Source organism: Pollicipes pollicipes, unplaced genomic scaffold (assembly GCF_011947565.3).
Source record: "Pollicipes pollicipes isolate AB1234 unplaced genomic scaffold, Ppol_2.1 Scaffold_4881;HRSCAF=5763_pilon_pilon_pilon, whole genome shotgun sequence".
NCBI classification, from domain to species: Eukaryota; Metazoa; Arthropoda; class Thecostraca; order Pollicipedomorpha; family Pollicipedidae; genus Pollicipes; species Pollicipes pollicipes.
The window spans coordinates 7,328,070-7,342,163 of NW_023596576.1; the positions used below are offsets into that span (position 1 = coordinate 7,328,070).

A 14,094-nucleotide genomic window follows, 5' to 3' on the forward strand; every position below is an offset into this window, starting at 1 on the left:
TCAACCTCATGCGATCTTGAGCCCCTTGCATCGCTTTTGTCATGTTTTTTCACTACAGTTGCAACCTTTCCAAAAACGGCATTGTCCGTCCTGTCAACCCGACATACTACGCAACTTTTGCGCCACGCACACCCTCGAAAAGGTGTTTTGTTTGGCAAAAGGAAGGTGTACACTAGATTTGGGTTCGTCTTCGGCCATGTAATTATAGACGAAAGTTCGAAGCCGCTGACTCCGGACGCGGCGTCACGTTTGAAAATTCGAAATAACAGACTTTCAGCACTTTCAATCTTTAACGTAACCTGCTCCGGCTTCGACTTTGGCTTCATGACACTGCCGTGGTTTTGGAGCTGGCTTGAAAGCCAGAAATTTTACCCGAGACTGGTGTCAAGGCAGTCCATGCTTGGTCAATCCCCGTGAGAGGCCCCTGCGAAAGCACCCTTTTAAGCCCAAGACCTTGGTACATCTGGATCAAAGGCACAATAATATGGTCGATCGCTTGTAGAATGCGTTACCTTCGCCTCCACATCTTAAGTAAAAAGGATGAAAGCTCGACCCTGAACACGCTGATGAGAAGGCCAGCATTAAATGAAAAGCGCTGCATGACAACGAAGCCCTTGAATTGAAATTAATCCACCATCTCTTTGCGTTTGTTGCGGATGTGTCAGCTTATGACTTCACCGTATGCAGACGCTCCTGTATATAATTATTCCATGTATCAGGGAAGCCTGTGACGGGCTGATTCCAAAAATACCTTCCTTAGTTTATGACTTCATAAAGATAAGGGTTGCATACAAGTTGGAACGATTTTTCATCCGGGTGCGGACGTGAACATTAAAGCATGGACATTTGAGCCCAGTCTGAGGTTATTTCTCATTTAATTATTTAATTTAGCGCGGCAACCAAGGACCAAGGTTTAAATACACCCCGGTTCCCGTAACTATTCAGGAGTAACCGGCTGCACCCAGTGATATAGTCTGGCAATGTATTTTATTGGCAGGACCTTGTCTGACTAGCCTGATCGAAGGCGGGGTTGGGAAATTGCCTTGGGGGGATGGGAGCGGGGGGGGGGGGGAGTTCAGCGCTTGCCTGCATGCAGAACTCACTGGATTCGGACGGGGGTTGCAAATGAAATATAGCACCAGCTCCATTCTGTGCACATTGAAGGGGTCTCCGTGGCAAATAGATCTGGAGATGTTGCCGATTTAACTTGCGTAATTATCACTACTGGAGCTACGTGCAGTGGCTCGGGCAGATGGAGGGCATCAGGTTTACGTGCCTTCGCCCTTAGGTCCCAGTGGGCCCTTCGATCCCATGGGACCGACGATCAAGGGCCTGATTTGAGGGCCCGAATGGCCCGAAAGTCCGGCCGGAGGTGATACTTAGAGGCGCTGACCCACAGGGCCGGGCACGTAAATGCCAGCCAGAGGGTCCTTCGCGCCTACCGGGGCCCCTGAGTCGATCAGGGCTTGTTTGTCGGTCAGACACCATCAGTACCGCACCGTCGGCTCCGTTTCGGCATGGGCCTGAAGGAGCATTTCTCAAGCAGGGGCAAAGCCGGGGCCAGCAATTTACATTGGTCGAGGCCCCAGCGTCTGCAAGGGACCCACAGTGCCTAAAAGGGGCCCTGTGTTGTCAAGGGGTCCCGAGTCGGCCAGAGGCATGTTTGGGGAGGTCTGAATAGCCTGGAGGACCCACCGGGACCAACGATCAAGGGATTGATTGGATAGACTTATGGCACGAAGAGCTGACCGGAGTCGTCTTCACCCCCCCCCCCCCCCTCTGTGCGGACGGACGCTTAGATGACGGTCTGGGGGCCTTTTGCGCCGATCAGGGAATCATGAGTAGTGAAGGGCGTATATGGCAGTTATGGACCGCCAGGACCGCACAATCCGCTTCGTGTCAGTTTGGACCTGAGGGCCCAGTTCCCATCGAGCGACAAGGCCCGGGGCAGCGATTTGCCCTAGTCAGGGCCCCGTTTTTATCGGGGCCCATAGTGATTACCAGGGACCCTGTGTTGGCAAGGACCCTGAGTCAACTAAGAGCAATGTTAAGTGAGGCCCGAAGAAGGGCCAGGGGCCGGACATTCAAGTGCTTGGTTGGAGGGCATAGATGCCTGAAGGGCTGGCTGCAGGTCGCATGAAGGACGCCTGCCTGTGGGGCCATGACATGAAATATCAACTACAGAACGTCCTGCAGCGACTGAGGACCCTTGAGACAATGTGGCGTTTATGTTGGCCAGCGACCACCGACACCGAAATGCTCCGTGTTCGTCTAAACCCAGGTGGGAGTGGGGGCAACTTCCTATGCAGGAGCAAGGCCGAGGCCCACGATTCCCTGAAACAATGATCGGAGTATTTGTGTCGATCAGGGGCCCACGATGTTCAACAGGGAATCATTTCTCGGCAAGTGGCCCCGAGTGCGCCACGGGCTCTGTTTAAAGAGACCGGAAGAAGGGCCGAAGGGCCCCTCGACACCGGAGATTATGGGCCCGATTGAAGGACTGAAGGGCCCGAAAGGCTGGCTGTAGGCTACAAAAAGGCCCCGCTCCTCCGACCGTGATCTTAAATGTCACTTAGGAGGCCTCTTGTGCCGATTGGGGACACCGTTCTCCTCTATTGCGGCCAGAAATGACCAACACCAAACAGCCGCCTCCGTGTCGGCCTGAGCTCTGGCAGCCCATTTCCCAAGCAGGGCAGGGCCGGGCCGCGATGTGCATTGGTCGGGTTCTTGGCAGCAACGTGGGGCCCCTGTGTCGGTCAGGGATACACGGAGCGTAACAGAGTGTCCTATGTCGAAAAGGGCCTCGAGCTGACCAAGGAAACATTTGCTGAACAGGGACGGGGACGGGACCCAAATGCCACAGGGACTATTGCGTTAGACGGGCCCTCTGACAATGAAAGGAAACCTGAGAAGGTATGGATGAGAGCTGACATTTAGGCAATGGAATGGCTCTGTGTCAGTCATGGCCCCCGTACCGACCGTTAGGCCCTCCAACCCAATTCCAGCTATGGGCCCTTAAAGGGAATGTTCCACTTTCGAGGATATTGTAGCAAGTGTCAGGTTTGATAAAATGGGCTCGTTCACAATTTAATGGTGAACTTTTAAGTAGAAAAGACTGCTTTATGCAACACAACTTGTTGGTTTAGTAATATACTCCCCAGTACTTCATTGCTTCAATACGTCATCGTGCCCTGAACGAAATTTGTTGAGAACAAATTGACGGCAGCTGTATCCGGCAATCGTGCTTACGAACGCCAGATATGTAAAAAACTAGACAATTTTATTTTTGCTTGGCCTTGCTCCCCGCATGACTAATTGAATGGCAAAATTTCAGTGACGTTATGGCGTCGTGGATGCCTGGGTGACCTTCAAATAGTCTTCCCGAAATAGTGTGCATATCTTTGCAGGCGTGTGGCTCAGAAACTGGAGAGTTTATGTCTTGAGAAGGGCTGAGCTGTAAACGGCACCGGATGATCTTCGGGAAGGCTCAGATCGAAACCTCGTACAAGATTTTCTCCCTTTAAACCGAACTATAATCTATGTGCCAATAACTGGACCATATGTGGCGATCAGAGATCTTGTTGCGTCAATGACGGCTCCAGCGTCGATCCTGGCGTAATTGCGCGGGTCAGGACGCCTCCCGCGTCAGGGAGGCAGCCGATGGGATATGATGTGTTCTTCTGAAGACCTCCGGATCGACTAGGGCACCTCGCCCCCGTGTCGCCAGAATGGCAGCCGGAAGTCCCCCGTTCCAGGACGGCATGACCCTTCAGCCCTTGACCGGGAGCGATAATGTGCTCCTTAGTACTCCACTTTACCCTGCCCGGAAAAGTAAGGGTCTCGTTAGTGCTGTGAAGAGGGGGTCAAAGTGAGTTCAAAAATGAAAAAGACCAACCCGTATCTGCCTGAGAACATTTGTTTGTCTGCAGAACCAACTAGTGAAACAAATTACGTCGAAAAGCTGTGAGCGTGCGCGCTCACAAGCTCAGGCGCAAGAACAACGATGCGCGCGGTTGCAGTTTCCGTTAAACCGAGCGGCGTTGGCCACTGCAAGGAACACAAAACGGCAGGCCCCATGCACGTGAGAACAAACGTAAAGTAATACGTAGAGGTTTCCTTCGGATGTATTTCAAAATGAATGCGTACCACTTACAGATAAGACTCGGGTTACCTTTTTTAAAATTTTGAGATTGCCTTCTGCACGCGTGAACAGTTCATGCAATATAAAAAGTAGATATTTTTTACTCTTCCAGTCCTGACACCAGATTTGCGTCCGCCTCTTTGCCACCTTTGCTTAGTATTAGCCGGGGGCCAACACCATGCAGCTTGTTGAGATGGCAATGCCGGGCGTCAAGGTCTTGGTTATCGAGATTTTGCGATCGTGCATGTTGAAAACGGCGTTAGCCTATTTTTCAGTAATTGACTCTGACTGAATGTTAAACCTTGTCAGAAAAAAACATGGAGTGACCAAGTTGAGATAAGGTTATACCCATTCCATCTACAATCTACGTTCACGTAGTCCTCAACATATCTGTAGAATCTAGATCGAAATTCTGGTGAAGCTAATGAGTTTCTGTCGGTTTAGAATGAGTCCAATAAATCATTGTAGACTGAAAAGCGACGGCGATTTTTCCAGCCATGCGTTTAACGCTTCATTTCTTCAGTTCATTGCCTTGCAAATTTAAACGGAGTGGATGTCGTGATAACTTCTGACTTTTGTTCCAGTTATGGAAGGTAAAGATAATGATAAAACAACGAAAACCGTGGGCCTCATTGACGAATGGGCCATTATCTGACGATTATACGAGCGTGGGCTTTCACATCAAGGACCCTGTCTCAACCTTGTGCCCCGCCCCCCCCCCCTTTCCGTGCCAAGGCTTTCACTGCGCCCATTGATGTGTGCAAGGTTTATATTTTGTACCTTACGTTCTATCTGAGATTTGGTGAGTAATCCACCCAATGGAACTGTGTTTTAAAAGCGCGCGCACGACACGTTTGTGTATCTTGTCGCACATGTTATTTGGCTCATTTTGATACAAGGCCATGACACACCTTCCATGCTTCGCAATACATCGGAGAGGCGTGATGGCATGTCTCCATTTGGAATGCCGATATAATCGCGGCGGCAGTGTTATTGTTTTTAAACATGCGTGAGTCGATCCGCACACTTAAAAGCACAGATCACGTCAGGTCTACAGTTTTACGTGACGTTCATTAGAATCTTGTGATTCATGTTTGGAGTCTCCACAAGCAGCCGTGCCAATGCCGTATGTAACTGTCTAACGACGACGTTGGAACTGGACGCCTAAGGCCTGGTGTTTCGCAGGGATGGAAAGGATGGGAACGTATGGATGTTGTCCTGCCTGATGGCTTTGGTAAAACAGCTGGGCCGCAAGTTGACAAGACCGTTAGTGTCAAGTATTTCAAAGCTAAACAGTTTGTAACATGCAAAGAAGCTTACCGACGGTAATGAGCTGGAAACATGGATGCCTCGTGTTGTGACGTGACCATGTTGTAGAATCCCCCGCGTCGTAGGTCAGGCCACTAGTATGGTGATATATGCACAGACATTTGGCCGGGGTATGGCCATCCTCGTTTTCGGCTACCCAAGATACTTATCTTGACCATACTTGTTGCCCACGCATGCACCGACATGTTTTACGGAGAGATTGGTACACTTCGGATTATGTTTCGACCCATTTTGAGCGCTCCTCTACAATGCTTGAGATCATTGTCCATCCGGGAGCGTGGGGCTGGATGAGCACTTGTGAGCTATTTCCGCGGAACAATTAGAGGTTCCCGTGTCAGACAGCTTCCGAGAAAATCGTCTCATCTCTGGTCGACACGATCATTAGTAATACGTAACTCAAAGCTTACGTTTGCGATCTGTCCAAAGCTTCTCATTGGAGGATGGCTTAAGGATGGTCCGGCTTGACCTGATGGTGCTATGACAACTGTCACCTATTTCGAGAAATGAGTGTTGACATTTTCCCGCATTTAGAACAATGACGTGCTTTAGACGTGCCCGCTGCCATGTTTCTTTTGTGTTTGCATACCAATCTGTTGGTGCGACCTGTTCGGAAGAACTCGCCTACTGACATTATTTGACATGCAACACTTCAGCATTCGGTGTGATGTGTGCTTAAGTGAGACCTCATGTACCCCGCCAGGGGTAAGGACACGAATTATCGAGCCTTTTGCACATGTCAGACTGCTGAGGATGTAAAAACTGTAGACCTAAAAATAAAAAGGTGGGTTGTAGGTATCCGCCATCATCAACCGTTTTTCTTGTCACTTGTCACTGACGGTCGTGTTTAATATGATGGAAAATGTATCAATGTGTGAAAAGTCAACTAGTGGCCCTACCTCTCAGCATAGGTTAAAAGCCAACAGTTGACTCCTCTCATCTTGCAATGCATCGCCCAGTCGAAAAATTCCCAGCGCAATGAATATCTCAGCTCCTTTGATCTAGAATAACTGATCTGGCTATATCTGGTGATGGGTCTCTGCGCGACGCTCATCGGCTATGTAGGGCAAAATGTCACTTGATATCTCACCGAATAACGTAGACACACATCCTCCTTCATGACCCCCTCCCCGCCTTGGCTACATCGTTAACTTGTGGGGAGATGGCCATCTATGGCCAGGCAAGCCCGGCCGATTGTGCCCAGAAAAAATGGAGTCGACACAAATCGCTGGATTGATGGTTTTACAAACGCCACAAAGTACCTGAATACTGTCAAAATATTGGAGTGATTTCGGTGTTTTCTGGCAGTCGTAAAAATGTTCGTGAACTTTGTAGTTAGTTATAGCCGAAAGATTGTGGGCTTGTGCCGCATGACCACACCGCAATAACCGACAGGGGTTTGAAGCCACATTCGTTCAGTTTAAGATCAAGGCTTGGTCGCCCTGTAGGACATCATTTTCAGCCGTCCGGGTTCACATGGCCTATAGAAGAAGTGACTGGCTTGGAAATTTATCAGTCGTAGTTACTTTTGTGGTAAAAGGGCGTCAAATATCTGTTTCGCCCTGTTATTTTAAGTTGATTCCCATCGCCTCTATTGGTGAAGTGATTTAGCCTGTTATAGAGCGGCCGTCATTGGCTGGGAAGCAGTCAAACGAACGAGCTAATTTTGCCCAAAAAGTACAAAAAGAAAAGAAAATTGCTAGCTGCTGGCAACAAATGCAAATGCGGCAGTGCCAAGCATTCCGATGTCTGTCGAAACCTGTCGGAAATCGCACGTTTTCCAAAAGAATGTAAAATTGATTACCTTACAGGCGCCGACATTTTGATGCCTCTACCCGAACGGGGCATAAAACACATTCCAGAACTCGAATAGCACAAGATGCTTTTAACCCCACAGGTGAAAAGCCTCATTTGAAAGGTCAGCCTCTTCAACACGCGGGGTGGCTGACCCTTTCCTCGGAGACGTCGTGGGGTTGCCGTCACATGGCCGCTGACCTCAGCACTCATTCAGCCCCGACGATGGACCGGCACAGTTCGGTTTGATGGACGGCGAGCCCGGGCGCGTGACGTTTCGCTGAATGGACGCGTGCGGTGGACGGTGGCCGCTCAATGGAGGGACCCATTGAGCCGGCCGGCGTGGTCCGATGCGGCGTGTTGTGGACTGCTACTAATGCGTCGTGTATGCATGACCATTCGTCTCTGTGACCCCGCTAATGGTCCTGGTCGTCTTTGTCGGGTTATAGATGTCTTATGAATGATGCACGCGGTTTGGGTTGTGACATCATGGAAGGTGGTATTTCTTTTGGTCGTTACATTATGAGCAAACATGTTTTCCACCAGCAACTAGCGCATCGCTCATACTTCGTTTTCCTTTTGGGACTTGGTTATCGACATTTTTTGCATTTTGTGTTTGAGGCCGTTATTCACGTAAAATCAGCCGAATAAATTAACATGCGCTCGGGTGGCGGGGAGGGGTCAACTTGAGCGCCCCAAAGATTTTTCCACAACGGTTTACGAACGGCGTGGCGTAGCCGCGCCAAATTTTGCATAGCTGTAGACAATTGAATAGCGGATCGTTTGACATAACAAATCTAGATGTATCTTGTAAGGTCGCTAACCTATGGAAGGTCAAATTCAGGTCATAGTTTCAGTTAAGGCAATTTCTAGGGAATCAGTCAATCTGATGCAACAACGGAGTGTTTGACGAAGCCATACATCTCTGAAATGCTTTCTTAGGCACCAGAAATGTTGAATGAGCAAATTACGTTGATCTAAGGTCAGGTATGAAGGCAAGACCAGGATCAAAACCTACCTGATTTATTCCTCTATGGCTTGCTGTATGACGGCAGTTTCTGGCGCTCATTTCTAATTTATCGACAGCAGGAACCGCATAATACATCTTTCATTGACTTCTTTGAGGTTTGAGGTCAGAACAGGTCATTGACGGAAGATTGCCCAGGTCGACATTTTTTTTAGGAACATACTGCCTAGCGTAATCTTTGTCGATTATTCAAATGCAAAACTCAAAGCAGTCTTGTATGATTTTAGTCACCATGACCTTCAAAAGGTTGAACAAGGTCACTGACCCCAAATGGGCATGTGACCTTTTGCTTAGAAACGGTTGCCTAGGTTCTGGAAGCACTTTAGAGACCAACCTGTAATTTGACCTTGTTTGACCTTATTTGACATAAAGGTCATAACCTAGGAAGCTCACACTTTGATCTAAGTGCGTTCACGTACGGGTCAACACATCCTGTAAATTTGGTGTCTCTAGCTTTCTTAGTTCCCAAGATCTTAGGGGGGTCCAATTAACCCCCCCGCCCGAGCGAAGGGTATCTAGCCGGCCACCCGGGCGCCTGTTACTGGACCAGATGGAAGAGGAAGCGTGGGAGTACGACGGCCCATACTTTATCATTGGTGTGCTATGAATCCCCTTTGCTCCATGCAAGTAGGACAGCGGATGTTGGCAAGCCATGATGGCAACTGAAGTGCAAAATATGGAAACATGTTTGCGGTCACATCTACGTCATCCCTTCGTTAAGCAAATGTGGCGCGGGTTACAAACATCCTGCCTCTAGCTGTGTCATGACAGGCTTACACTCGTCCAGTTGCCCAACGTGAAGAAAGCAAACGAGTAAACACATTTCATTCGCAAGCACCCTTCGCACGTTTTCCTTGGCGTTCATCCCTCGCGTGTGTTTTCCACAGCTGCGTCACGCAACGCGTAAGATCGTTTTTGAAAAGGTGTGTGATCTGTTTAGCAAGGCCTCGCTCGAACTCAGACCACTGCACACGTTCCAGAGCCCCGGGTTGAGATCGTGGGCGGCCCCGACCTCTACATCAACCGGGGCAGCAGCGCCAACCTCACCTGCATCATTCGAGATGCCCACAAGAAGCCGGAGAACGTGCGATGGACGCACGACAACAAGGTACCGGTTGGTGGCTGGGCCTGGGCGCACTCCGCCCCTGTGCGTTGCTCCAGGGAGTCAGGGCCTCTGTCTCAGCGGACCTGTATGCCTTAGCTCATGGCGTGAGACAAAACCATGAGCTCAAACCCCAACAGTGCCGGGGCAGACACGTAAATGGATTCGCAGGATAAGCATCGCGAAATTACACGGGGCAGCAGGAGCGCAGCAGTAAAGGTACTTCAAAGTCATGTTTTGTGGTTTTGTTGTGGCGTTGAATGTTACCCAACGCTCCCTCACTGCCTTTGAGTATATGGCTGGTGTTGCACGCGGTCTGTGCGTCGTTAACCGAATGCCCGAAGCTTACAGACACGGAAAAATGTGATTAAATTTGATCGAGTCACATCTAATAAATCTGAGATTCATTGGGTGAGTGGGAGGGCTGGAACTGCTTTTTGCGTTAAAAGTCCAGAACTAACGCTTAGATCACAATCTCTCACAATTTATCACATCTCATGTCCAACTTCAAAATCTCGCTTCGAAGCTTCATTCGTCGTCTTATGGTTCCTTCCGAATTCTGATTCCCGTCCAAGCCTCCTAAAATTTAAATTGCTTAGGTGCTCAACAATGTACCTTCGAATGTCACCGCAGCCTTCTTGCGTTATCCCAGCAGTCCTCTTGCGGTCTTTTAAAACTTTGCATGTCTAAGAATCTCGGAATGATGCGTGTCCAGGAAGTTTCCCATTCCCCACTAAGTTGGAGGGCAGTGGCCCGTAGCGTTAAAAGTTAGGCACTGCGTATGGCATGTTCCGCACTTGTATACGTGGAAAGCTCCATATAGGTCTGCTGAACCCTACAGTCAGCACGATCTTGAAGATCAAGGAAGTAGCTAAGGCTTGCCCCCTCCCTCGCCCTCTGGAGACTAGGCCCACGGCGAGGCCACCAGCATCTCAACAATCCATCAAGAACCATTGCAGATAATGAGTTTTGGCTCTTTGTTGAGTCTGAACATACTTAAAGGATGCGTTCCACCTTTATATATTTTGACCTGAAAAGACTACCTTGAAGACATTTCAGTGCTGTTTACAACTCTGTCCCTCTTAAGACCTGAGCGTCTCTAGTTCCTGAGCTACATGCCCGCGAAAATGGGGAAAGTTATGTCAGGGAGGATATTCCAAAGTCACCTTGACGTTCATGACGTCATGAAGCGTCATTCAAATCCTGCGGTTCCAAACGCTGTGCGGCGATCAAGGCCAAGAAGAGTACAATTGTCTGGGCGTTTATATCCGGTGTTTATGAATGTGATTTCCAGATATAACGGCCTTCAATCGGCTCCCAACCAATGCAGTACTTGGTAGGATGACGTAATCAAACCATGACGCAGTGAGGAGCATATGTACTAAACAGAGTATTGTGCTGTCTAGGGCAGTCTTTTCCACTTAAAAATATACCAACAGCTAATAGCAAGCCCGTTCATCGTATCTGGTGCTTGCCTCAATATCTTCAGATGTAAAACACTCCCTTAAGTTCATGTTACATACCTAATGGCGCACAACAAACGCACGCCAATTTGGGCGACATTTACTGCTTGTGGGCCATTGTTGGTAAGCGTAACACACAGCCGTGCTCGACACAATCCCGTTTTAAATGCGCAGTACGATAGTGCAGCAAAAATAAAAAAGACATACAGGCTTAATCGTTGGCCGATAGATTATCAAGAGACCCTCGTGATGCAGCTTTGTTTTGGAAAGCGGTGAGAAGCTGAACAGCCCTGCGCCTCTGGCGTCTACAGTCGATGATCTAAGTGGGCTTGAAGACATAGAGTGCATGTGCAAAAATACTTTTCGATATGTTAAACTCTGCCCACAATCAGCGTCTTAAGAGCTCCGTTTTGTTGGGGCTAAGGACTCACTCGGATGCATCGATCAAGGTGCGTGCTCAAGAGATATTGGACTCCCTACGTGACCCAGTACGTGACCTAGCGTCAGGTCGAGCGAGTAGGCACGATGGAGTAACTGCTGCGCTCTTCAAATCTGCCGGTCTCACGTGTGCTACGCACATGCCTTTATCTTTTCCGATGATTCTCAAGCATCGTCTTTTGTGTTCTGGTCTGATAAAAGTAGTTTTAGTCCTAATACTTGGATGCAACCGGAAATATTTTTGACCAAAAGATGAAAAAGACCTTTTTCATTGGTGAGCGTTAGCTTAAAAGTATCAGAAATTGTGATTTTAAACCGCGGCAGGGAAGTCCTCGCACAAATGATCATCAGTCTGGTTTTATGTCGCGTCATTCTACAGGCATGGCTACTGGCGCCAGAAAAGAAACGTTTTAGTACTATTTACACAATAACAGTCGTGAGTTCACTTGGTTTAGTAATGTTAGTAAGATATTTGACCGAGTCAACCAATGGAAACTTTTTGATAAGCTGCTCAGGAAGATTACGAAACTGTGTATGGTTAGAGTAAAGATGCGCATGGTCTCGGTAAAAATATTTATATGGTTGCGGTATGGATGTGCATATGGTTAGGGCTCTCAGCTCATCGTGCACATCTCAGTTGTTCCATGTTCAATGGGAAACATGTCACCGAAGGGTTTACTGTTTCAAATAGTGTCCGTCAGGAGCATTATCGCCGGTTTTGTTCAATATGCACACTGATACACTTTCCATCAAACTTATTAGTGCTGGTGTGGATTTTCACTATATAGACAGCATAAATAATATTGCGTATGTAGATGATATGATTCTTCTGTCGCCGTCGCCTTTTGGCTTGCAGATTGGTGAGTACCGCCGAGGAATTTGCCAAAACACTGTATATAAAGTGCGATACAAAAAACACTTTGTGCTTGGTCAAGAGACCCAAAAAGTTTAAGAAAATGACCTTGCGACAATACTCATTAGTGGTGCGCCATTAACTTTGCGAGTGAATCTAACTACCCTGGCGTCCTTCTATCTGATGCGCCTTGTGATAGCTCCGAGATTCGGGAGGAATGTTGCATGATATGCCACCGAAGAAACACTCACATCTGCAGCTTTTCCATGCGTTCGTACTCTGTCAAAAAGGATTCAGTTACGACACATTGCTCCGCTGTATACTGTGTTCACCTGTGGCGTATATATAATGTGTATCTTTTTAAGAATGTCAAGACGTGTTTGAACAATGCAGCTCGGATATTTTTGGGACTTTTTGCAGTAATTCCATAATGCACTATAATAGTGTGTCAATTGTGATGAAGTGATGTATGGAAGGACGTCTAGGGGCTTCCTGCTGCGTCTCCGCAGTTCGTGTAATCGCACCACAATATCGCTTGTTGGCAGTGGTTTGGGAACAAACTCGTGCAGGATGTGATGGGATCGAGCGTTAGCTCCACCTGTGAGGAGATCTCGTAAGAAATCCCATCACTTATTCGCGTATTTGCGTATTTGCATATTTGCAGCCTGTCAGAAGACAAGGAAACCGGGAAGGTAGCGGCGTGCCTGGCCATCTTCTGCAGAAGGACCTGAGCACGAGCGCAGGTGACGTCATCTCTAACGTCGGCCTTCTCTCCCCAGCTTGTCCAATTCGACCAGGCCAGGGCGGGCGTGCGCGTGAGGACAGTGCACGAGATGAACCACACCGTCAGCTACTTCCTCATCGTCCGCGCGCTGCCCTCCGACTCGGGCGAGTACTTCTGCGACCCGGATGGCCTTGAGCAAGTCAAGGTCATAGTCCACGTGCTTAATGGTAAGCACATCCATCAGCTGCAGGCTGTGGAAAAGTGCTTCACCGTATGCAAACTTTTGGATTAATTTCAGCGATGCGCTCAGATTGATATAGTTAGCCGTATCAGCCCAAAGTCTTTGAAACGAGACACTCCTTCACACTTGGGCTGGGAAGCGGCGCATCAAGCGAAGAAAATGTTTTGGTTCAGTCGGTTGAAAAATACGTCGCCAAAAAAAATTCGCTGTTCCAAAGCATAATTTACAGCGTTCAAAGGACTGGGTGCCCAAAGCCATATCCCTGTTAGCTTCATTGGAGGAAGTTCTTCTTGCGGCTACTCCCAAACCGGCCTCACTGTGTCTTGTGCACATCTCCCACACGCACACGGAGAGATATTCTGTGTCTTGGGATGGGCACGTTCTCTCCTGATTATGTCGAAACCCTTAGGAATGTGTGGACTTTTCAAAACTTGCTATGCTTTATACCTTGAAAAAACTCCGAAAATTCCAAAATCTGTCGTTTGCCCCTGTCCAGTGTGTTGCCTCAAGTTCTAGCCCTAGACACATATGCACACAGACACACATAAGTGCACGCAAGCACGCACGCACGCAAGTATGCAGTCACGCAGCATCCGCTGGCGGCTGCTGCATTTTTCATCAACGCGTGTAGTTGCCGGGTTCATTAGTGTCACAGCCCTGCGCGGCAGCCACCTGCTGGGAACAAAGACCAGCAGAGTACCAACAAACTTAGCGCAGGTTTCCTGGATGATAAGTCTTGGTAAATTTAAACATGATGAAGGTGCAGTCGAAATGTGATTCCTTTCCGGGATTCTATCAAGTGTACCATTGCATTAGTTGACTTTTTCCTCTGACAAACATGTAGCCACCTATAAGGGATGTTTTTCCGGTGTCACAGCGAAAAGACATGAAAAGGTTATTGCGTTGCTATGCGGTCTCACTGTCAAAGCCCCGAAACACATACAACGCCATCGATGGGATGTAGGCCTGTAAGTAACGCGTATTT

At 48.5% G+C, this 14,094-nt stretch overlaps 1 protein-coding gene across 1 annotated transcript in view; it reads left to right on the plus strand.

The window, feature by feature from the left end:
* Positions 1 to 14,094, plus strand: part of LOC119099716 (uncharacterized) — a 67,960-nt gene that overhangs the window by 39,316 nt on the left and 14,550 nt on the right. Inside the window, exons 5-6 of the mRNA XM_037222779.1 lie at positions 9,269 to 9,396; positions 12,924 to 13,095. Coding sequence (XP_037078674.1) covers positions 9,269 to 9,396; positions 12,924 to 13,095 — 300 coding nt within the window. The remainder of the gene's footprint in view (positions 1 to 9,268; positions 9,397 to 12,923; positions 13,096 to 14,094) is intronic.